Source organism: Argopecten irradians, chromosome 6 (genome assembly GCF_041381155.1).
Source record: "Argopecten irradians isolate NY chromosome 6, Ai_NY, whole genome shotgun sequence".
Taxonomy (NCBI): Eukaryota; Metazoa; Mollusca; class Bivalvia; order Pectinida; family Pectinidae; genus Argopecten; species Argopecten irradians.
Genome location: NC_091139.1, coordinates 17,368,080 through 17,396,070, shown reverse-complemented (window position 1 = coordinate 17,396,070; position 27,991 = coordinate 17,368,080). Strand labels below are relative to the sequence as shown.

Here is a 27,991-nt window from a genome sequence, read left to right as displayed (position 1 = left end):
CGTATTTAGTGTTGTCGAATAAAGTCATTTTTTATTAATTTCATATTACAAAGGAAACATTGAACAACTGTCCTGTTTTGATATTAAGTCAATTTTACCAGGGTCCTCCGTCTTCCATGGTCATACAATCTGAACATATCATGGATGGAATTCTAAAAGAAGGGAAGCAAATCACCGCACTAAAGCACAAGCAATAAAATTGTTGTAGTGTTTGGTAATATGTACCCAGCAATGCGTTAGTAGAACAGAAGACAATATTTGCTCTGAACATTTTAATCGACTTCAAATATACAACATGTAAAATCACCACCAGCTGACTTGACCGTAAATAACACAAACGGAACACGAGTAAACGAACTTCTTATATGTGCAAGATGCTAAAATTATTACTAATCACCCGATAGTTCACTAAATCACATTTGATAATTCCAATTATATTCATGAATACACAAATACATTTGTATCACCATAAAATTTCATCAAAGTAAACATGTCAACGTCCTTATTATTTAACATTGCACTAGATTAAACCAATTTACAGTGTATATATACATGTACAAATATATTTCATGAAATTTAAATATGATGAATAAAACACATTTGTTCATTAAATGGAATGATATATATTTTAGATGTAAGAACTTTTATACGAAGTTTTATGACGGTTTGTATTGACTGATGATGTCTTAATGAGGAAAAATAAAACATTTAATTTAACTTGCAAACATGATTACCTCTACTGATCTGTCAAAAGCGGCAACGTACATTGCTTGCTACTCTCTATGTGAGAATTTGCGAAGCTTCAAAGACGAACTGTCATTGAAGTGACGTTATATGATGAATGATAATAAAACAAATCAAATTCATATTGTATTCAACATGTACATAAAAAAATGATGATTCCTTACAACGACTTTAGTAGACGTTGGTGGATTTTACTTGATTTAAAATACCGTATAACTGGCCATTTCAACGGATCAAAAGTGTCATTATTTTCACCTGAAAAGAACAAAAACTGTTTTCAACGAGTTCGATTTTCGTGATTTGTTTATAAATGTATATTATTTTAACGACTTCGATTTGACGACCATGAATGATTTGAATTATTATGCGAAAATTACAGGATAAATAGCAACAATGTTAAATATAAAATCATTAAAACAAAAACAATCCGCTTGGTGTGTAACTATCGAGCTGGGTGTTGCGCATGTGGTTTTCTTCTTCTAGTTTACCCTCTGATACATTGACGTAGCAGTATGTTTTGAGGGAGCCATACAAAGATATCCAGTATGTTCTAAATTAAATCCTTGTGTAACATTTTTCCTACTCTATTAACTATTAATTAATGGGTTTTTTTTCGAAATCTTACTGGCAACTTTATCATACCTCTTCAGGTGATTAGACGCTAAAGGACCCAAGTTGTTTACATTGTGCTCGACGACGTTTGTACCTATCATAAGTATTAAATATCCGTAATAAATAGCAACATCGTATGTTTACATTATACCTCATCAATCATGACACGACTTTCACATATTTCAGGAGCTCAAAATTCCGTCCTACTAACTCTTGTCTTAACTCAAGTACCTCTAACCAACAGGAGGCTATCGTCTTAAAAATCGAAATGCTCGTATAACGAAAATAATTATACATGGTACCTGCAATTTATTTTAAAATTACATGTCAGTTGGTTTTTCAAAGTAAACATCCATCACTTTGGAAATACTCAAGTATGTACGATCATGCTTGTTGAAATGTTCTCTGACGTTTTCCAAATGACTTAAATTCAATACATAATTTTAATATACAATGTTTTCTTTGAATTATACAACATCAAGACGATAATATTACTTGAATCTTTTTATCGGTTTTTTCTACCCAGAAATACTAACGTATTTATGAATTAATTTTGAATTAATGACGGGCTTGTCATAGCATTTGACTATCAGTGTCCCGAAGCCTAGAGTAACCCACTTGCCTTTTACCTAGACCACCGATGCTCGATCCCCGGCACGGATATGAAAATGTCAGAGGTCACATGCATGTCTTCTCATTCTACAATCCCTCGAGCATAGGAGCCATCGAAAGTGATTTGTATAAATTATAAAGCTTATTTCATAATCGAAATTAGCTTTTACATTATAGTTTTATATTATATGAAAAAAAATTTAATTCCTCACACGAAGTTTTGATACATGTTATATCCATGTAAAGAGTTAAAATGTACAGTGTTGTAACACAAACGACACTTCAGCATTATGCGTCTTTCCCTTCAAACACTATAAATCGTATTGTTGTACATGTACGTCTTCCGAGAGAATTCACAAAATAACACTAAGCAAACTCACAAAACTGCCAAGAAGGGCTTATATATATCACTAAGTAGCACCAATTCATTCAATATTTTTCCATTCTCTGTTATTCTCTTCATGAATGTTCGCTTATTCTATTCGCATTTTGTAATTCACAGGACACAAACTACAACGTAATTCTAATTCATAAACTCGATAAAATAACAAATATATGTCAACAAATAGGAATGGCGAATATATGATGAGATAAAACCACATAGCCAGTATTTTTCAATTTTTCCCAGTATGCAAATTCACAATTTTCATTTGAGATGCCATAACTAATACTTTCAGTTAGTATAATAAAACTCGCGTTCTAGATACTCAATGATATACAAAATTATATTTGAATATTTTGGTATTCAATTCATTCCTGATCATGCTTGTTCTCGGGAAGGCCTTCATCATCCTGTATTTTAGATGGAAAGTCTTTTTTGAAAGTATTTTGTATCCCCTCGCCGCGGTGTGCCATATTAATCCTTTTTGATGGCTATTATTGAAAAACAAGAATGATTTCACAAAACTCAGACATAAATAAAGAAGCTTCATAGCAACAAATGATATATATTATACCGGATTTGGCAGATTACCACGTTCATATCTATCATGTGAATCGTAGAGGTGAATATAGCAGACACGAGTATAAGCCATGGATAAGGTAATCTTACAATTCATACAGTGTGTTACATTAAAAAGATGATACGTACATGTACCTTGAATTTGACCAATGTTTCCACTAAATATGATCAATAAGACACAGATACAGTCCCAACGATACAAAAAGGTAGACTTTCCACATAACATACAGTCGACAATTGGTTAAGATTGGTACCCTTATAATTTTTTCAGTAAATTCAGAATAAATATTTTTGTGATAATTTCCAGCTATGTGATATAAACAATTATTTGATTTCCTAAATAATTACGTCATAACTTATACAAATGATAATTGTTTAACAACAATCAATTGAGGTCAGGTTCATCGTCGTACTCCATTACTTAACGTCAAATAAAATAAATAATAGCATATTTACATATACGAGAACGTTCATTGTTATATAAATTCAGTTATATTTCACAACAGTCTACATTCACCATGCGTCAGTTTCACTTTTATCATGGAAGTTCGATAAAGTAATCTGCTCCGTTTGGCTGTAGTTTCGTCCAACGTAATGCTGGGTGGTGGAATTAGAATAGATTGACATGGTTGGCTGGCCACGTCCACGAATACGTCGTTTCTGTTGCAGCATACCACAGCTGATCGCCATGCGGAATTCTTTTCTAAACTTTGCTAAAAAATAAATGAAATGAAATACCAATTAAATTGCGTATTTATTCTTCTAACACGTAATTTCCACTTTTAACGTTCTTTAAATTCAACAAAACAATTAAATTAAGTATATCTATTCATCTTAAAACCAATTTCTGTTTGTTCCTTCTAGCCTATTCGGAAAGAAACAAACCCAATTAATCTTAGTTGAATACTTATGTTTGACAATGGTTCTCATTACTTTCAGAGAAACAAATGTACAAACAAAAATAGGGTTGATTTATCGATGTAATAAGGTTACGGTTGTTGCCTACAAACAGACAAATCCGCAGAGCAATAGCCCATAAGTTTTGTGTAAATACTTGAAACTGTATAATAAGATCGTAAACCCATGCACACAGGTAATGTTATTTGTATTTTAATTACTCTATAACTATTGAAGTTAAATGTTAATTTTAAAATTAACACGACGTCACATATTGATCAAAATCTAGTCTGCCCGGCATCTTTAAACAGACGGAGCAATCAGGAAGTTATTTGCAGTTCCTTTTTTATTAAAATAAACCGAAATATACATATTATCGTAGTAAATATACTATTTCCAACAGGTTAGAACATATACGACAGTAAATTGCACTATTATCGAAAGCTTGTAAGCTAAATATATACAAACTAAGCACTATAAACGCCAATAGCATATAGTGCAAATGTTATCAGTTACACATAAAACAATGTCGGAAGAGTAACGGGTTGTTTCAAAGTTCCATCAAACAAAACGAATACGCATCCAACACCTCTCAAATTTAAGCCTGTGCTTCAATCTACTTGCATTCAGTCAATGTATATTACTGAGTTATATATACTTGTGAGTAGGCACTAATTGTTACGTCAAATTTTGTAAATGTGACGTTATATATTCACAGAACTTATTGTTTGCACATGAAGTAATGACGTCGCAATGTAATATGCTAAGACGGAATAATGTTATCGATATACAATGTAGTTAAATATACAAGCTACAATGTATTATTCGCCTTGTTGACTATAATATGTCGACAAGGTATTTCAGAAAATCTTAAGTTTTTAGTTTAATTGGTTTGGTGTAAAAGGGTTAACGTCGTATGAACGGTCAGGATCATTAAGACATGCCAGGTTTACATGCTGGACGAAAGCTGGAATACACGAAAACATCTCATAAACCAACGGTCAGTACCTGGTAACCGCCTCATACGTGACTCTAATGTGGGGAATCATTACACCACAATGATGTAAACTTACCACTCATGAAGTTATATATAACCGGATTGATGGAGCTGTTGAAGTAAGGTAGCCCGTGGGATACCAGGGCCATCACCAAGACAAAGTTAGTTGGTAAGTGGATAAGTACTCCAGTGTATCTGCAATTTGAATAAAAACATTTTAGGTTTTTTCTCTCATACAAACGGTAGGGTTCAAAATGACCCGATTCAGCATGTGTATAAAGACCACCTAGCTATCGAGACCATTTTTTTCTGAGTAGTCTTTATAAACAGGTTTGACCGCTTGTTTCAAGACATACTTCATCATTATTCTCTATTCTACTCTATTCAATCAACAGTTCGCAAGCTGTCGATCGCAGAGTAAAAGTGCACGCGCGTGTGCGAGAACGAGTAGCGAGTTGCTACATGACGTCTGGTGATCAGTCAATTGTATATTTAATTGTGTATTTATCTATTTTCGGCTCTCTTCGTTAATTTCGAATTGATGTAATTATATAGTCCGATCAACAAGTTGCAAGGGATTCCTTAAAAGAGGCAGACAGAGATGAATATCAATAAAAAACATGACATTACAAGAAAGACAACATAACGATATAGATAAAAATATATGTTTACATCCGACGCGTGAACAAATACAGCAAGGGACAACAACCCGATATATATTTAAATAGATTAAAGGAAATCATACACTAAAGTAGTAATATAAAACCATTCGATGATGGATATATAATAGCTATGTCTAAAGACTGCATACATAGTCGTGGCTTTACCGAACATATATAGCTGTATTTTGTATACAAATGGGAAGAATCTTGCCAAATTGTTAACAACAGCTAAACAACAAATTTGACGTATTCTATATCCAAAACATCTACTGTACCTTGTACAATTCCAAGGTGAATATGTTATCCGGACTTTCGACTATGATTCCTCAGTTTTTACAAAAAAAAATTTACTGTCTTAGTATATGCTGAAGTTATGGTGATGAGTGCCGTACGGGAAAACATGGAACAGATCTGAAGTTTATGTGCCCACATCAAAGACAAAGATCAAAGTAAAAGATCGAACATTATATGATTGGAACATGTCTAGCCGCCTGTGAATATCATAAATATTTGAAAATACGCATACCTGCTACCAACTTACCAGGTTAATATGTAATACAAATTTAAGTCCATAGTGTAAAATTGAACAGAAAAAGCTTTAAATCATAATCGATATAGCTTTAAATCAGTTGAGACTATTCATTTTCACTATGTACTCTGGTTTATTCTGGTTTAAGGAGTTAATTGAAAAGGTACTTATCGAACTGTTTTATATGATACAAATGTGAAATAAGCTAATACGCAAAGCTAACCTGACAAGGTTTTAATAAGTCAATGCACATTTTAATATATATCAAGGTCTGCATTCACTGCACGATGTAGGTTGAGTACGAGTTGTTTACAAAATACACAACGTATTATGGTTTATCCCAGCGACAATTTACACAGTCGTTGCTGTGGTCTATGACTAATACCTCTTTATAGATAACATCTAAACTGACAGCATACGTGTTATCAAATCTCTTGCTAATTACACTAGAAAACGTGTTACATACTCGAGATTGTATTACGCCTGTCACAAGAATGACATATTTATTGTTTAAAATATGTGTGCTTAATAAGTTACGAACTGACCCTTTCTTGCTCGAATTGATTTTGTAGGGACATTGGCTATTCAGTGTAAATCGCTCGCAGCTGCTGCAGCTAAACGAGGATAAAAGCATGAAAGCCATTTTGTATCTTCCGCTTAAACGTTTAAGAGACATGTAACAGCCAGCTGTTTGGTCAGTTTTATCTATAAATCATAATAAAGTCGAACATTCTGCCGATTTAGCATTAAGCTATTGTTGTTCAGTATAACTTGTCTAAACCAAACCCTGTATAAACCGGAAACTTGTCTATACCGATTAATTTGAACCGAAACTGTCTAGGTAATGTTACTATACCTTTCTTTGTGAAATTAACTTGGGCAAACCGGCAGCAATGTTTTCACAACATGGGACTGATCATGAGGCGCCTAAGGGGATTTACCTGTACCTGTAGTATACTAAGAGTTAGATAGTGACAACGTTTCACTTTTCATTCGACGATTGTGTTACATGTACATTGTATTTGTGAATACTTTTCACGGTCAATTCTAACAATAAAACATACAAATAATTTTTGAGAGTTCATTTGAATGTAGCACACCGAGATAAATGGATCGTACATGTACACCTCAAAAACCAAGAAACCGTAGGATGGAATTCTGTGTTCTACCATGTACATATGTGAAAATAAATGTTTGTGCTATAATAAAAAAAATCTTCTGATGATTTCCATGTGAACATATTGTGATAAGGTTCTATCCTATATAAACTGGATACCTGTATAAACCGAACAAATAGACTGTCCCGTTCACATCCGGTTTAGACATGTTATACTGTATAAGTCTTTGTAGTAAAGGTTTTTGTTAAATGGGATGATTTCTAAATTTTATCCAGGATAGAATGTAAATATAACAAATTCCAACGCAGATTTGCAAATTTCAACTCGCTTAAGGCAATTTTATCAAAGCTATATTTTAAATAATTAACCAGCGTACCAAACGGCATTCATAAAAGAATCATTTCAAACGAAAACATTTTTCAGACCTCTGAAAAACTCATCATCATTTTTTTTCAAATGTAATTTTCTTGTAAATATTTCATTTTACATACTAGCAAAATGTTCTTTATTTAAATTGGAACTTTTGAACAAGGAAAGAAATTTCTCAATCATAGCTGTTAATAGGACGTCAGTTAATCAGGAGAAATAATTTATAGCCACATTTTCTCATTTTCATTCCTAGCAATTTCGATGAACATGTATTTTCCCTGAATTAATGTAATGCTGTATACCAGCGGCCGTGATATATGTACATGAGATTGAATTCATCTATATGAATGCTAAGGAAACATCTTTTTAAGATCCAAGCGGAGCTGTTCATGACAAAACAGACAGCCCTTTCTGCTGATCGTCAATGAATCTTTTTAAAGAGTCTACATGTAACACGCTTATAAACGGATATACATGCGGTGGTGTCAGTCACTAGTCAGACTGAAGTGACTGGTACAAGCGATTGGAACGCGTACAATCATCTTCTCTCCGTCATGTTTTACGTTAACGCAATTACTGTTTTAAAGCTAAACAAAAGTCGAATCAATCAACGGGTTCACCATGTTCTATTTCACTCAATTTTACTCACTTGCACAATGAATAGTTCATTTACATTCCTGAATATGTCTTTAATGTGTTCTTAAACGTTTGGATTCATTGATTTAGCGTCACATTGACACCCTGGGTCTTTTACAGAAACGTCAGATGTTTGAGATAGGGGAAAGGCCGTAGTGTCCGGAGACCAAAAACACCAGAATGCGTTGCGCACCTGTCAAATGCCCATACATCGCATAAAAACATACTCAAGAGAAGGAGGGCCTGTGGTACAGTAATAACTCGGGATATCTTTTTAACACAGTTGTTTTAAATATCTTGAATATCACTTGATCTCCGCGGCCTCCTATTGTTACTATTATTACATATATAGATACATGTATATTGCATTTAGCGGTAAACATGATAATCAGTTTCATCTTTCACTTTGTGAGTACAGCTATTTGCTAAATATAAAGTTGTATCCGTTTCATATTACTGAAGGAGGTTAATAAAATAGTTAACCATTATCAGACTAAGATTATTGTCTAAATCATGATACATGTATAACATATCTGCACTCCATCGGTAGCGATAGCGAGAGAAAATGTATATCCCGGCCTTCACCGACCCACTTTTGTGATATTATGTCAAATGTTATAATCTGGACAATGTGTCTCGTCATGATGCTATTCTGATTCAACATGGTATTTATTGGCAGATGAAAGAAAAGTCGCAGGAAAATGATAATTGATACAAATTGCTCTAAAAACATGATTTACAAAAAGATGAAATAGCATTATATAACTCATAAAAAATCACATTGCGAATAATATGGGTGCTACGGTTAAACTATCGCATGCAATTTAATACAGTAATGTAGACATGTGTTATATGAAAGCATGGTCTCAGGATGACAAATTGAGGAGGAAATTATGAATATTCTCGAACAAATCGACAATACAACATACCGACTCTCATTTGAATCTCATTGTGCCGACCTCAATGTGTTTTTTTATACCCATCCGGCATAGCTATCGTCGCCGTATCGTATACTTGATATGATATTTCTATACACACTTATGAGAGCCAGACGGAGTATACACAATGTCATCGACCATCTGACTACCAAGCTATACATACACTTAGGCATAATTTGTTTACCTGAAAATATTAAGGAGGTGGACCGGGAAATATGAAACGGCAAATATGACGACAATTGTGATTAGCATCTTGGCAGCCTTCTTTCTTGACTCCAGTTGTTCGTCTGCTTTATTCATCTTGCTGTTCATCATTGGTTTTCGGGCTTAAACGACAAGAGAACACAAGTTTTGAGATGAAAAACAAGAAAAAAAATATCAGCTGACGCCACTATGCGTCTGTTAGCTTCAGTCTTGATGAATGCTAGCAATGTAGCAGTTTTGACGTTTCTAATGATCGAATGTTATGTACATCAAACAATGAAGTCATTTAGTTCATTTACTGGCGGACATTTATTCTGTTGGTTGTAGCTACAAGAAAATGGTGTAGATGGTATTATAGCTGTTTTTTCAATCAGCGATGGCAGACAGGGATTACTAAAACGTTCTCGCCGAATACTTCTACAATGAAATATAACCACAAGATTAGTAAATTAACAAAAAGTGATTAGAGACAATTGCTGCTGCCATTTCAAGATAAAGGGAAACAATTACATTTATAGGTTTCTATATTTTACAACCTTTTGGAAATATGCAATAAAATACAACAACGATTTCATTTTTGCATTGGAATATGTTTAAATCAGTTTTCTGGCGTCTATCTCCACTTGACTGACTCATGGAAAAATCTGTTAACCTACAGTGACTCGTATAGAAAACAACGATTCACATTTTTAGTTAAAATTTATTTTGGCTAATATTAAAACAAACTATGTACGGACTATCACAGAATTGAAGGATCGCCAGCTGTGAATCAAACCGCACATGACTATGCATTTTGTATTGTGTATGCTACAATGTTTGCTCCGAAATTGAATTGGTACATGTGCGTTTGCGAGCATGAGACTTGGCAATAATTCACCTGACCATCGGTCAATATCAAATGCTACACTTTACACGCACATTTGCTAGCCTTTTATTTTGTGCTTTCCGCACTAGCTTTGGAGCACTTATAAATGTACAACGCATTGTAAAAGGTTATTGCCCGAATTGAACAATCGTTTTAGGGTTGATTTATATCCGCCGTAACATTATCATAATTTACAGTTTTCCACATTTGTGTTAATATCTGACAGTGCTAAAATAAATACGTTTGATTTATTGATTTGTAGATATACAGTCAGCTTATGTGTTGTACTAACAAAACAATGCATGAGGTTACATACGTCTGTCGCAGAAAATATATCCAGCAACATGTTATGTGTTCATTTAGATAAGTCAATTAATGAAAGCATTGTCTAGTTGACTTTGACACACAGTTGAAAAAGTACACAAACACCATGAAAAAACAACAAAACATTATCTCATTTCGACCGCTTTTCTGTGCCCTTTTTATGTACCATTGCTAGAAATAAACACCCATCATTCCATTTGTAGCTTATCTATTCGACGCGGTATGTGTGTTTCAAGTATTGGTTGATGAGTGAAACCGTCGGCATGCTTTGATTTATTTGTTTTTGGGTTTTTCAATATAGCACGAGTCAAAGACATTGAGTATTAGTTTTATATTACTACGTGTATATGGTGATGATGGGCCCATGTTCTAGTAACTGGAAATGATACACGAGAAATCGAAGTCTACACAAAACACAGGCAGTTGACATTGTGAGGTATAACTATAAAACATCTTTATGGAATTCAAAATAACCGGTACAAAATAGAAGACACTTTGTTTACTCGACTAACGTCTAGTGTCTCAAAGGCAATTTGAACAATTACTACATTAAATTAATAGTATCACAAACTTTATGTTTATTTGATACGTATAACGATATCGTTTTTGAACTTACAATGAAGAAAACACTTATTCTTAGCTACATTTAAACCTCGTTAAGTCGAACATGCATTACTTGAATGTCCTGTTTTATTCGAAGTATTTTGTTGTGATATTCAAACTATTCACTATGAATTCAACTAGATCAAAATGGAATACTCGGATAACTCGAATAGTACCGTTATCCTATGACTGCGATTTACTTTGATTTTACTATCATAATTGATAAAATTCCGAAATACATGAAACCCATTTTAAAGCTTTAAAATACCAATACATGCTTTATCTTCTGTTCAGAGGGTCATACAAAAGCTCAAAATACTTTGCTAAATAATTTTGTATATTGTACACTCTCTCAAATGTACACTTTTCAAATAAGCTTCATCATAGAAAAATAACAATATTTAAACAAGTTTATCCTCTAATCTCATAGAAATATTAAATCAATTTGTTATCAGGAACATTTTGTGTGAATAAGTAAAATACATGTAATGCATACTATACAATGTTAAACCTACTTTCTTTCACTGTTGTTTATTGCGTTTATGTTGCTCAAAATCGTGCTCACGATGAATGCTTGCAGCATAAAAATTAATACTAGGTACATATATCTTCGCAAAGATGAATATCTAAAAATTCGAATTTGATCACGAATCTTTTACGAAAAAATACGTTTGCATTACTACTGGAACTATTTTTAAATTGTTTGCACAGCAAACATTTTTAAAGCTGAAGTGCATCATACATTCTATTTAAGAAATAACATCATAATTAGCAATGTATGTTACAGCGTCAATTTACAAAAGTAGTATACAGCGTTTTAACCCATTCCATTATGATTATGACAGCCTCAGCCAATCCTGCCGATAAAACCAGGCTTGCTATTTAGACCTTTCCTGTGGGATCCTGCCATAACTTTCTACGAGAAGTTAGAACAGCAGCGACATGTTTACATCAACAATGCAGGCAGCTCTAGATCGACCTCTCACTCGGTAATTCCCAAATCTTGACAGATGTATCAACACGTGCTTCAACACGTCATTATGCACGTCCATTACGTAACTCGGCGGGATAGCTTATTAGTGTAAACTCGTATAGAAGATCAAAACCAGAAATACAGGTGGGCACGTGTAAACGACGAGCAGTTCCCTTTGTAGCTAACGTATTTAGCAGCAACATTAGTCATACATAAGTATACTTTACTAGAAATACCAATCGATGTGTTTATTACATTATAAACACGTTTAAACAGTAAATCAAAACTTTATTTTCGTGGTAGGTTTTATTTTTAGAATATTCACATCACTGTATCCGTTTGATACTGTAAACGAAGTTATTTTCGCGGCGACTATTTTCCGCGTTTTCATACCTGATGACTTGTTCATGGTAAGTTTATTTCGCGAGTAAAACTTATTATGTTCTATTGTACCTATGTCTTTCGGAAACAGATCGAGGGATTACTTTTTGCGACTCATAAATCATCACCCGCGAATTACACCATATTACGTCGCACGCGAATATGACTTGGTTAAACAGTGTCATTATACTGTCCTTCCTAATTATTTTCAATGCACCAATCTTAGCCATTATCGTAACAATTTTTAAAGATGCTCCATCGCCGACAGAACATCAGGGGTACCCAACATTTGACCAATAATTGGTGTTTTATCGTGTATATATATGTCTAATTAACACAAAAAATCTTATGAAATAATTGATTTTGCTTTTGGCGCATGCACTATCAGTACTTCATTCCATATGGGGAAAAGTGGCTTGGATTTCTTGGGATGATTTAATCTTTAATATTCTAAGCTCAAAGTTTCAATGGTGACATTAGTGTAAAGTAAGTAGCTCTTGTAAATGAAGAAAAATAGTAAATCTAAAAAAACCATTTCGTCAACGGTGGAGCATCTTTAAAATTTTGGATAATTTTCATAACATATTTGGATTCAAATGAATATGAGGAGATTTCATGACAAAGAGAAATAATTGAATGTTATCATTATGCCGATCACACTGGCAAAACACAAAAAGCAAATTGTCGATCGTTAATAAGAAATGTATTTAGATATTGCTTAAGTAAACCTCTAGTGCGTTTGTTTCTAGAAACTTCAATCATCAGATAACAGACAAAATACAAAGCAAACAAACTAGTTGGGTGCAATAACAATGACTACACAAGTACAATATGATACGTTATAAAGCCTGAACAGAGATCAAATGAAACCCTTGGCGCCGTCTGTGATGCGGATATGCAGTTGACATGAACATGTTTTGACCTAAATGCATTCACGAAGAAAATAGAAAATAAGACGGGTTTGTATATAATAGCGTGTTGCTGTTAATCTTATATTTTATTCAATCAAAATGTCAAAATGATATACCTCAAATAAAATTTACTATCTAATTTATAGATACATTTCTTTTAATGCGACACTCCTACATCGCATTTCATGATTGTTGATGAAAGCTCAACATAGTGCTTTATGCATACATTTGAAACTTCATTCATATATCAGGGCGATACTGAAAGAGAATTTGGGGAATACGTTCATGCTTAGCAGACATTACAGTTACTGACTGTATTTTTCAAGAGAACAATAATCATAACAAGAGTATTTATATTGAAAATTTCATGTCACATATATTAGATATCTACGAAAATAATCAGAACAACGTAGTACGTTTAATCTGGAGATCTGGCAATCGAAAACGTTATAAGAATTTGATAAGTCTTGATTTGTCTTAAGCATTCTATAATGGAACTAAATCTATGACCTTGCTAGTTTTATAAAAGTATCAAAGAAGTATTGAAAGTACATAGTGGAAACATGTTCATGTTTAACCAACATCACATTGATATGACTAAACATTTCAAAGAGAAAAATGACCATATCACAAATATTCATATCAGAACTTATATGTCACAAACAGTCAATTTCTCGAAACAGCAGTAACATAAATGACATTTATTACAGAAACGAACATGACGTGCCACAAACCGATGTAGTGAAATATAATTTGAAGAATTGATTTCAGAAATCAATGTTAGACTTCTGAAAGTAATGTCGTTACCATTTACATGGATATTGATATTTTTATAAATGTTTTTACAATCCTCATGATTAAATATCAAAGGGCGCCTTTCACTATTTTAGTATAATAAACATACACAGTAGAATTTTAAAACAAGTATAAATGTATAACGCTATAGGCAAAACTCAATTAAAACTGTAATGACTATTAAGGAACACATGAATAGGGTTCCAATCCTTTTCACATTCAACGATTGCTCTGAATAACAGCAAACATCACGGCATGTAAGGGAATTCATCACAGAGTTTTCTGGAGCGCGAAATTGGAGCTGATATTTCATGGTCAGCTGTCGAAGATCCTCTCATTCTATTGCAATATTGCAATGGTTCACCATACACTATATATGCTAATGATAGCACAAAAGATGCATATTTTGGATGTTAGCTTGATCAATATTTGCTTTTATTTGTTGCATTTTCTAGAAAACTACGAATAAGATAGAAATGATGTGTATGTATCCGTACACAAAACGTCATCTATTTTTCTACGAATTCAATATTATTGATGGCGATATTTTACTGCATTAACTGAACGACCTGATTAAGACTAATAGAGAAGAAATCATCGTGATGCCAATACCATAATTGCGTTCTAAATAATGAGTCTTCCCCTTCTAACAAAATGGGGTTTTGCCATGGATTTTCACCTTATGAAACATATAAACGTGATGATTAATCATTCATGGAATATAGTCTGCAGAGGGACAAGGAAAGTGACCATTGGAGCTGGCAATACAAGTTAAAAACATCATGTTAAGATGTAAATATACCTACCTATATCAACACCGGTAACTAAGTGCTCGAAAATGGTTCAATATCCTTTATAACGATGACTGATATATAACGAAATCTTCAAACCATTTATTACAAAAAAATATTTTGTTTAAATATATTGTTTAACATGAACACTAATGCTTTAAGTTGTGGTGTCATCTTATATATCAGTACATGTGAACATCTCCATTTCTAATCCATCTGGTGACATCATCGCGTCACAAGCCAGGACCAAACCGTGTAGGGACATCATCGCATCACAAGCCAGGACCGGACCATCTGGTTACATTATCGCGTCACAAGCCAGAACCGGACTATCGTGTGACATCATCGCGTGACAAGCCCCAACCGGACTATCTGGTGGCATAATCGTGTCACAAGCTAGGACCGGAGTACATCATCGCGTCACAAGCCAGGACCGGACCATCTGATGACATCATCGCTTCACACGCCAGGACAGGACCATCTGGTGACATCATCGCTTCACACGCCAGGACCAATCCGTCTAGTGACATTTTCGCGTCACAAGCCAGGACGGACCATCTTGCGTACATTTATTACTGTTACTGCAAGCCAATTAATTTTCACGGGCAATTAAATTTCATTTCAATCGCGGGAAAATAGTAGGGAAACGCATTAGGTGTAGCTAGAGTAGACCCGTTTGACTCTAAATCGTGAAATTAAATCGCCACACACAAATGTCATTAGGCATAAAAATCTGACATTAAATCGCAGCAAAATTAAGTTTACAGTATATGTCAACGACAAAACAATCCAAAATCATATTTGCGTTGATATTTACTTCGATATCAAATGTTGTTATCAATAATATGAAATATTTGTTTACTCTGTTTATCATAAATTTGGTGGCAATTTCGCAAGGTGGTACATACATTAACCTTCGTTATCGTCACTTTTAACCATGTTTAGAATTTCCTATTTAATTTAACATAAATGTAATTCACAAATATTTACTCCCGAGGTGGCCATAGTTGATTCATCTTTTTTATGTAACAAATACTTTTATTTGTACAACACATCCTTCATCAACATTTTAAACATGAGGTACCATCTTGTTACCGCTTCTAACTTCATAATTCTAATAAAGCTTCAAATGTATGTTATATGAACACTTTTCATGAGTCATGTATAATCAATTCTTCAGAACAATTAATATATAATTGCGAGGATTATATATCCGTTCACGATTCGAATATTATTAAATTTATTTAAGCTGATAAAGCTCATAAGTAATGCAAATTAGGTTTCCCGAACCTAAACGATAGCCTCTCTATTATGGTGTTTGTAAGCGTTTTATTTGGGATTTGTTTAATTGCACTCTCTTTCCGTTATCACTTAAAGTCATTCCTCTGATCTCCGTTTTACGACTGAAAATTCTGTGGAATTCCCCATGGTGCTTTGAAACAAATTATATCTATCCTTTTGCTTAAGGGCAATTTCCTATATCCATTAAACCTAACAATTCTATCTCAACGCCAAATTGCATCAAGTCTTATCAATTAAGAACGAAGTGATATAACTATTTCATATCATTTCTAAAATGTCTATATAGGTTGATACGTGCGGAGTATCATTGCTGAGAGCTCCGCACATCTTTAAACCAAAGTGATAAAATATTGAATTGCTATGAACGCGTTGCTTACTTATATTAACAGCATACACAGTTATCAGTACGTATAGTTTATATATATTTATCGATATTTATTGACCAATAGTGAATCCTCATATCGGACTCATACAGTTCGTCAGAGAAAATGGTTTTGTAAACTATGAGTGTGTTATTAAGCTGAATGAGTTTAATGTCACCTTACGGGATACGTTAATTCAAGGACTTTCATACCTGCAAAGGGATGAGTGCGTGCAAGTCTGTTTGGTTTTGAAGCTGCGGTATATTCGTGTTATGCCTCAATGTAATAGTGGATTTATTGGCATTTTATAGTTCTATCTCACTGAAGCATACCTTCAAATATACGGAACAGAACTACCAACCAACACGAAAACATTATACTGACAATAAAACCAACTATGCCACTCCTATTATGCTGAACGCTAACCATGAGCAAAAGTATCAGTCTTAAAGTAAACAATATCGGTGTAACTTGTACTTCCAGAGATATTAGTAGACATTAGGTATACGCCGATTTTCCACTTTATCATTGCCTTATACATGGTCACGTGACGTTAAATACATAACGTTAGGGAAACTGCGTTAATATTCCATTGTGAACTTAATTTTCCAAACTTTGAGGCCTTCAGGGTGGCGTTCTATTGTCATCGCTTTTCTTGCAATAAGCATGCATGTTATTGCATGGTTTTGACATTCGCCAAAGAAAAAACTTTTTTAAGGTCATTATTTTAAATTATTCTATGGTGTTATAGCATTATATATGGACATCAACAAAGGTTCATAATTAATGTGTTCACGTGTGTTTATATGATATAATAACACAACTGTGTGATTAACACACCATATACTATGGAATATTCAAAAGTAATACATCTGTTCTTTCTTTCTATTTTGCTCTCAATCTTTTTACATAACCATGTGATAGAATTATTTTCGCACCTGTTCTGATATATGGTTCTAAGTCCAGTATATCTTTAAGCTTTGCAGTTATCTTCGTTGTTTAGGTTTGTATTCTTTTTCGGGGGTCCCGGTCTTAAATTTAGTGTATAGGACCTGGAACCGAATCACTTACCATAATGTTATAGATAACCTGCTAATGTTCAATACATCTTAAGATTGAGACATGAATTCTCACAAAATGATTAGAATGTGAAGTCCGCAAACAATATTCATCGTCTTAATGCTATTGTGTTGTATTGATTTTATCCGACTTGATAGACCATATATGGTTAATAACCAAAGATGAGGTATAGACTCGATCAGTATATCATTATAATGGGAAATATGATATGACGATTTATATATACATCACCAAATCGTGTATTAACTAAGCAAGATTAATAATTGAAGACGACAGAGCAGACATGGTATATCATCGTCCATCATTATCATAATTTCTTTTATAATTCTGACGATAGACAATGGGAAACGTATTATGGTGATATAGGTGAGAAGAGTATAAATTAATAAACCCATACCTATGCCGTTTATAGTTAAACATCATTATCTAAATTTTGCAAAATACATATACATGTTCATTTAATGAAAAAATATATATTGAAAATGCTATGTAGTTTTGGCTCACACAATACACATCCAAATCTATACCTACCCTCAACCTTCTGATATGCAAAATGCGACTCATGAAACCACAAAGGTATTATGTTAAGAAACAATACATTTCAACTCAAATTTCACAAAGTAATACAATTAGACTTGAATAACATTCATGCACGTATGAAATGGGTTCAGTGGCTGTTGAGTCGGTTTCCCATTATGGGAGGTATTTTTTGTTCAAAATTAGGTTCGAATAAAAAACTGTTGTAATTGTGATCGAATATCAGTAAATGAATTAAGGTATTTGTATCATACGAATCCCGTGATTACCAGATTGGTTATAGGAAAGCTCTGATATTGTAGAACGACTTGTTTTTGAGGTTACTTGATTTCGCGTTTTCATGACAAACTACAGCGATTTAATTTTGCGATTTAAAATTATAAGGTTTTGCTTACTGCTTATACCTGCCATTTTTTGTAGCGGTTTCGTTTTTGGCGATTTCCTCTTGCCCATAAAGCATACAGACATTTGCTGGTTTACAGCCCTATATGATTAGAAATCATATGATCGCTAACTCGTGTCATTCTTTAACATAAATTACCACTTTTTTATCATCGGCGTTTCAACATGAAAAGGGAGCAACGTTTCTGCCAGATAGATTTTGTACAAGAAGACCTACATCGGGATAGTCTGTTTTGGAAATAACACAGAAATTACAATGACACTGATCGGTTTTATGTGGCCCTTTCACACCCAATACGTTTTAACTCACGGCAATATCTGGAAGTAGTCTGGCCATTAAAAGAAGATTCTTTGATACAGCGCAATGACCGAACTTATGCGAATGGGAGTGTCGTTGGAGAGCTGAATTGGAGATCACTTTATCATCCAGCAACCAGATTCGTTCTAAGCTATTGCGTCTAGACTTCATTAGTTAGTTGATAACCCAACAAATGCTGAAAGTCTTCAGAGCTGTGAGCTTGTGTGTGATTAAACGATACATGGATACAGCTTCTCCACGAAACCCTCCCAGACACACGCATAATTCCAGGGGATTGTCAAGTTTATGGTTAATTATATAACAAATCAACATTTTTGGTTTATTTTGCTCGTGCTTATAAGCGTTTGTTGTCGTAAACACTCTGCCTAACAAACCAATTAGAATCAAGGTGCAACAATACAGCCATTACAGCAAATAAACTAATTATCTCGTATGATACTACCACAATAATTCACATGGTTTGGTTTGGTTTATTTCAGAAAGGCTCTCCGTGTGTGCGGTGTCTTGTGTGTGTGAAGTGCGAGTTTTGGAAGACTATAGTATGCCTCGGCCAGGGGACAGAATTCAAAACCTATATCACAGGGGCGAGCGCGGTGTCAAGGGGTTAGGAGGTACAATTTGTATGCCCTACCTGAAATATCGAGGTTTATATTTTACCACTTAACCACACACCCAAACCCGGTACTAATCATATAATGAACGTGATACTAGTATTTAGCCATTTTACCGAAAGATGGAAACACTACATGTATATGATTTCTCTATAATAGTAACTAATGATTCGCCTTATCTTTGTGTGTTGCACCTTTGTATGATAATAAATTCCACTAGATTTGAGATTGTCATGTGTCCTATTTTGTACTATCTTTTATCCTTAACACAAGAAATGATAAACTTAAAAACTTAACTTATCAATTCAAATATGCACATAAACCGTTAAAGTGTTTCGTCGTTAATACAAACGACCTTAGCGTATACTACATAGTAGGACATATTCATAACGATTACGCTATCAATTATTCTAGGGTTATATCGTTGTAATTTTCATTTCCCTAAATAGTGCCGATAAGATGTTTATAATACCTGTATAACATTATAGCCATATGTTACCAACTTTCATTACAACCAAAAGTACTACAAATACATTATTCAATCCTCTTCAGGTCCTGCCCTGCAGGTAGGGCTTTAGAATTGTACCTGCTGCCCCTATTGCATGATCGTATAAGGCGACTTAATTTAGGATATTACCTTTTCTCTTCTTCCTATCTGACTTTATTCTTCCTAACGTCTCCCTTGACACGGCCTCATTTTTGGCCTTTTGTTGAGCGCTCGTCCCTGTGAGGTAGACTCTCGGTTCTGTGCCTAGGCAGATACACACCAAAGTCTATAAAAGCACCTGCTCCTGCTTAGCGCTCAGCATACCGGAAGTGGAACGACTGGTTCGCCCGTTGTCAGTATAATGTGACCGGATGAGGTATGTTGTTTGGTGTCTAGGGCGGCATGCTTCAGTGATATATCAATGAGGAACCACAGAACTAATTATTGGAAGATGTTGATAATGAAACCCATCACTGCAATGTAAGCGACAAGGCTCATTACCAGTAAATTCGACACAAGATGGAGTGATTAACATTTACCAAAAAGCTATTTAACCCCCCCCCCCCGATCCCGTAGTATTATATAAGAATTTTGTGTAGTTTGTTGTACTGTAGTTATCTTGTTCTTTCAAGATTCAGACTTATTTCACTCGTTGTCATAAAAAGAGACAGCACGATCGTTCATTCAGGATGATAACCTGCACAAATGCCACTCCAAAACTCCATTTGCTCAATCAGAAGTTGATGATGGCAGTATCTAATATAAGCATTCCATTCTTCATTACCATTGTCATATAGTAAAAATGCCCAAATAAAAATTTATATTTCTTTACATACCTACTGCATCTATCAAAATTGCGAAAGCTTGCCTGATAAAAGGTTTATATGAATTCGAATTTTGATGTAGAAATTAAACGTAGGACATGTTGTTTATCAAAGCATGTCAAATTGATGACATCCATCAAGCAGGACATACTATAAGAATAGTTTCTATTACGCGATTCCTTGTTCATTAACAGCGGGTTCTGCATACATGACAGCTTAAAAAGAATAAGTAGAGTTACACAAATATAAATTATCATCTTGCAATCTGATACAAACACTGATCCTTTTAACAACTCCGTTAAAAAGTCTTATCAAACGTTGTGATAATTAGGATCTGTACTTTAATCAAATTGATCATCTTAATGTTGACAATGCAGATAACGTAAGCAAATTTTTGGTTTTTACGTAAACAAGAAGCTTAGCTTCTCTTTGTCTCCACATTTTGCTTTACTGCGGCATGACTTAGATTTCCCATTGATGACAATGAAACACTACTTAGCAGAAGTACAATTGTTTTATTTTCTTCTTTATAACTAATCAGTTCAGTACTGTGTGTAATTTATTTTTCCTATTTTGACATAGTCCTTTCAATATAAATTATATTTTGGGTAAGTTATTTTTCCTTTGTTAGAGAAACTGATCGCATTTCCAATTAAATTGTGTATAAACAAAAGAGTCGACATGATAACAGATGAGTAAGCACATTATTGATGTCAGCAGCAGTGCAAGTTGTTGTTATGAAATATTGTAGTTCTTACAGGACCTTAACACTATTAACAAACATATACACCTTTGTGTTTGCTGTTTTGTGCATATCAACTTTGTCTACGGAAGATTCTAGTGCCTACAAACAATTGCGCTCTCAAGGATGGCATTACAACAACAACCTTCTATATATCTAGAATCATAATTTCATTCCAAAACATTATGTTCCTATCAAAATAATTGATTTGTCGCTCTTCTCATTTCTTTAATGTTTGTTTTTGTGTTTTTACGTTAGATAACAACATGACTCAACAAAAAACACTTCTTTTGTATCTTGTTTCGCTATCTTTCTACATTTGTATTTGTGCGTTCAAACCATTCGTTTATTCAGTAATATAATATACAGTACGGGAGTACCTATTTTATCTGTGATGTATATGTATCTTGAGATATAATAGTCGGTACACGGGGGAGGAGAAACCATTGTCTTGATGTTTAACAAATTTTATTATCTTCCAGGAAAACATCGTCTTTAGGATAAAAATCTGTCATAAGTTTTAAAAGAGATCTTGAATATTATTTCAGGTTAGATGAGTATACCAATAAAAAAAATCTAACTCTAAATGTTTTCAATAAAAGGTGGGAACACTTAAAATTACTTATTTCATGACTATCATAGCACTTTAATTCGATGCAGCTCATGTGTGGAAGTGTGAGTGAATGTTGTACATTCAGATTTTATATTTTCTCCTTTATAACTCAACAATTTGTTTTTTTTCATAAAGAAATATATAATTATAATATCTTTTATGAATGACTGTTTGTACATTCCATCAATTAACAATTTTTATTATCTTCCAGGAAAACATCGTCTTTAGGATAAAAAGAACATAATTAGAGAAATTCTCTACATGACAACAAATAAATCAAATATGTTAAGACAACAGTGTTTTATGAAGATATCCTATGGAGGCTTTTCAGTATTAGTTCTCTGTTATGCAATTTAATTAAGATGATGCAATAAAGTTTGAAGTTAATGGATTACAAATAACTAATGACACCAATAAGCGTAATTTGTCAAAGCGACTTTTTTTCAGCTACAAGCTAGGGTTAATCAGGGACAACCTTTTCTGTAAGCGTTTGTGTTTCAAGTGGGGAGCGTGTGTCTGTTAAAGTCTCGTATATTCCTCTTACAGGATGTTCACTCTCTAAACAGTACATTGTATTGTATTTTTTAAATAATTGAGTTGTGCTGATGACCCAATGGAACTTTTATTTTCCTCTGTAATACTGTAAACCAAATTTAAAAGACTAGTTTTTTTAGATTAGGTACCTTGGTTTCTTGAGGTTTTATGGTACTATACTACCTTTTACTGTCACATGCAGGTTAAATAATCGCATGCTTACATGGAAGTAAACACAAACGTTATGATTGGGTCATATCACTGAGGAGTTTATTCCCGCTTTCTCCGAAACGGGGGATATTTATTTGGGTTTGACCGTCTATCTGTCTGTCTATCTGTAACGCTTCGTTTCCGTGCAAAAACTGTAACAAATGTAAATTAACTTTATTCAAGCTTGTTTACAAGGTTAATTGCCTTAAGGGTTCGGCCAAGTTCGATCGCGACTGTCAATTGACCTTATTTAGCGGGGTTACGACCCTTTTAATTATTAAAAACGTAATTTTCTGCCATTTCCGTGCAATCAGTGTAACAAATGTAAACCAATTTTCTTCAAACTTAGTAACAAGGTTGAATGCCTGAAGTGCCTGGCCAGGTTCGATCAACTCTTTCAGCGGATGTTATTTATCAGAGTTATGGTCCTTTAATTTACTACAAATATCATTTTTCTGCAATTTCTGTGTAATAACTAACAAATGTTAAAACTGATATTGTTAAAACTTGGTAATAAAGTTAAATGCCTTAAGGGCTTAGCCAAGTTCGATCGTCACTTTTGGCAGATCTTAATTAGCAGAGTTATGACCCTTTTATTTAATAAAACAAGTCACTTTCTGCCACTTTCGTACAATAACTGTAATAAATATCAACTAATTTTCTTTAAGCTTTGTAACAAGGTCAAATGCCTTAAGGGCTTGGCCAAGTTCGATTGCCACGACATGTTTCAACCAAGGTTAAACCTAACTTCAATAATGTTTACCTACAATATGTCCTGAAAGCGGGGGATGAAAATTCGACGAATTTACTTGTCACTAGTATCTTTTGAAAAACTTGCAGGTTTAAGTTATAGGCAGGTTACATGATATCATATTCTCTGCCTACAACCTAAGTAACCAACTTTATTCTGGAAACTTCTGCTCTATTTTACTGAAGCGTTCTGCAACAGATACCAAGACATATACTGGTCATATTATACTGACAATAGCAAAAACGTTGTTCCCGTTTTATTAATGTTGAACCGTCAAGTAGATGCAGAAACTGTCATTTCATAATTTGCCGTTCGTTCCTATCAGGGGACGAATTTCAGAGTCTGTTTGAGGAACGAACAAATAGTCTGTGTTTTCAAACAGAAACCATTTTTATATAGCAACATACAATAGCGTTTTCTAATCTTCAGGAAAATAACGAAAGACGAAGCTCGAAGATGCTCCACGGCCGACAGAGCATAACCAATATCCATCATTTGAACATTAACCGATGTTTAATCATGTATATATGTATCTAATTAACACAAAGATACATATACAAATATTTTGCTTTTGGGACATGCACAATCATTACTTCATTCCATATAGGGCATAGTGCCGTTGATTTTTCTCAGAACGCTTTTAATTATTTTTAAGACTTTTATGCTGTAGTAAAATAAGAAGATCAAACTTTTCAATGATGGAATGATTTGAAAAAACGTAACTTTTTTAAAGGAATAAGAATTTTTTTCTGTTTTAATAGAGAAAAATACCATTCGTCAGCGATGGATCGTCTTTAAAGAACGCTCTACATTCGTGAATCGGAAAAACTACAATGGTATTCAATACTAATTTTTTAAAGAACTGAATACAAGAAAAATACAAACGATTTCATTATTGAAATGGAATCAACAGTAAGCGTACAAAACAAATTGAAGGATATATCATGATTATAAATGTTTGTCGCAAAACTACTACATATGTATGAACCACATTATAAGGTTTTGGAATACTCTGAATGTATAGTGTTCTGTAGCATAGATTTAACAGCGATATCCCTGATGGAAAAATGTGTCTAATGTAATAACGGAAAAAGGAGATTCATTTATTTTCGACCTAGTTATTTCTTAATTTGTTATATGTATCACTGTTATTTAAAAGCTAGCATCATTTATCCCTAAGGATTTCACTATTCAATAACAAAGGTCCCTGTAATGAGTAAAACACAAAGAGGCCATTTCTTAAATTGACATTTTTGGTGAAATGAAAAATATGAAATGGCAACCTCTTGAAGGATTCACATGCATAAGCCAACCATAGACACATTTTCTGGTACCCTAACCTGTTATGTCAGCCTGGTAAATATATTGATGTCGTTAACACGCGCAATGAGAAGAGAGTGAAAATATTGTTAAGGAGTGGAGAGTAGCTCCCAAGGGATGTTGGAAATGACGTCTAATGATACGGAATAGCTAAGGTTGTACTTGTCGTATTACTGTTAACGTGTTTCTGAAGGCGTTAGATATAATCTCTGAAGAGAAAATTTGTATAATTCACCATATACTACTAACAATACTCAAAACAGTTAATGGAGCCTCCGGAAGACAGAAATGTCTAGTCTGAAGGCCATCACGCAATTATCGTAGAGATGTCGGCGATAAAATACCCTAAATAGTGTAATGACAATGGACGAATTGTCATGTGGACTTTAGTTAGACATGTCACGTAGCACTAGATGACTTGTCGATATATATGAATACATCCTTCACAAAACAATGGTTAGAGATTCATCTCTAATAGATAATCTTAATAGTATATTCCGTTTGATCTATATTACCAAGTACTATAATTCCCTGCGCATTGCCTAATGCGCGCTATTCGTGTAAGCTAATATCAAATTTAAAAATCATGCGGGCTATAACATGTTAAGGTTTTTAGGAAAGCACCAGATCACTTCCTATTCCATGATATTGTGGAATGGCTGGTTTTCTTGCATACATGAATGAAGCTTTTCTTTCAAAACAAATAATATATCTTTGAATAAAGCTTCATCCTTTTTCCAAATGACTTCCGATATCATAATACACTCTCATTACGTTATTGAATGACACAGTGGTAGTACTCAACGTTTAAATTAACGGATAACTACGGACAATCTGCCGATGCGAATTTATTACAAAAAACTCCAAAAAATATGATTTATAATACAAATTGATAGAAGATATGTGATTTTGCCTCAGAGTGGCCGAGTGGTTAAGATATTCGGACATATTACCGAGAGATAAGCCCTCCATCTCTTGATTGCGAGTCATAATATCCATGTGAGCCAGTTACTCTGATCGGAGTTTTTCTCCGGGTGCTTCGGTTTTCCTCTACCCTCAAACCTTGAAAATCTTGCATGACCCTGACTGTTAATAGTATACTAAACAAACAAAACTAATTTGGATTCCTAAGGACTACACCCTGGTGCGAGCAATACACATGAAATTATTATAAAGCTTTAAGATAACGACGGAGCATACATTCCCGCCCTTATTGTTGTCAGGTGTGGCGACTCGACAGAAAAAAATATGATTATGTATATTTGCTATCACATGTATCAAAATTAACTGTGAACTGATTAAGATTACGGCAAACCAAGTATTACACACGTTCATTATGTTAAACTTGTAGGACCAGCGATACTTCGAGTTGAAAAATGCATGCATATTCAATTTACTAAAATGCATGCATATTCAATTTACTAAAATAGATAAATAGTATATGGTTGTATAATATAGATTTATTAGAATATCAATTGTGGCAAGTTAATATGTACTTTTTGTTATTTGTTAATATATATATTTAATGGTACACTCTAAAATCCCGGTCCGATACGTTCAAATAGAGATTGAACAGTGTTTTGATTGCGTTAAAGGTGGTATGAACGCAATGGGATACAGACATATTCAATGTAGCGCGTTAGCGCTACATGTAGAATATGTATGTATCCCATTGCGTTCATACCACCTTTAACGCAATCAAAACACTGTTCAATCTATATATTTACATAAATAAATCTATCTTTACGTAAAATTTAAAACGGTGATGGTTGCTAAGTTGGGTAACTACGGTAGTCAGGATGACCGAAGATATAGTTCCGATTGTTGAATGTTTTAGCTGCAGTTTGGTTTGAAATACAACAATGACACTTTTAAATTATTTTCATCATACATTTTTTTTTCAATTTGATAATATGTATTAATAATGTCGATTTCGAATAAAAATTGAGATAACCAAGGCGGAACGACTACCGTATGTATCGTTGTCAGGGTAGTGATGCGGTCCGAAGTGAAGCGAGCCGCCATATTTGATTTTCAACCGAGGAAAGTGACTGTGATAAAACCTATTGATGGTATGACCGTTGAGCTGCTGAATGTTTGTCATGTATGTATCGGTCTAAGAATATACACTAAATTCTTCTCAGTCATGACTTTTATTTTATTGTACGGAGGATAGACAAGTGTTTGCGTGTGTGTAGGCCTATTTTGAATGCAAAGACGGTGCCATTTAAGCTGATGATACTGTTTCGGATGGGCTACCTGTAATGTTTTTTTTTTCTGGAAACCTGTATATGATCTGTTAACCTATTGTTCGCTTAGACGCTCCCAGAATTATTCACCGACAATCAGATGTTCTGTACACACATGTACATCTGACGTAACTATGGGATTCCCCGAACATTCCTGAGGAAAGCCCCCCGGTTGTAGCCCCGACCAGCGATTCATTTTGTAGTTTATTACCGTTACAATGCTTGAACACATGTTTTGTTTTGATGTCAAATACATATTTAATTGGATCTAATAAAAACTCTTTATTGTTATTTTAAAATCCGTCAACTTATGACGCAAAATCTTATCGAAGCGTGAACTGGAAGTAGTCCGAACCTGCACTGCGTTTGTATTCATACGTCATTGCGTTTACGCTAATTTGAACGCAACTCCCCTCCCGTTTGACTATCCCGGTCCGATCCGACGTTCAATATCAGTTACAGTCTTTAACGTTACATAGGAATAGTGCTCCAATTTAAAATAAACTTTATCATATATGATAACAGGTATGCAGAAAAATTGAGGTATTTATTCCTTTATTTTAATGTATATAATGAATTCAAATAATCAACAAGCTTATTTAATTGCGCTAATTTGAATATATATTGTAAAGGTTTTGTCGAGATCAACACATGTCAGGAGGATATTCGATTTATCGAATTTCGAGTTAATGAGATTCAACTTATTTCGACATAAAGTTTATTAAG

General features: G+C 33.9%; 1 protein-coding gene across 1 annotated transcript in view; it reads right to left on the bottom strand.

Annotated features, from left to right (window-relative positions):
• Positions 1-257: 257 nt before the first annotated feature.
• The window catches only part of LOC138325188 (orexin receptor type 2-like), a 64,005-nt gene continuing 36,271 nt past the window's right edge, over positions 258-27,991 (bottom strand). Inside the window, exons 3-5 of the mRNA XM_069270673.1 lie at positions 9,260-9,401; positions 4,900-5,018; positions 258-3,642 (exon numbers count right to left, since the gene is read on the bottom strand). Coding sequence (XP_069126774.1) covers positions 3,443-3,642; positions 4,900-5,018; positions 9,260-9,401 — 461 coding nt within the window. The 3' untranslated portion in view covers positions 258-3,442. The remainder of the gene's footprint in view (positions 3,643-4,899; positions 5,019-9,259; positions 9,402-27,991) is intronic.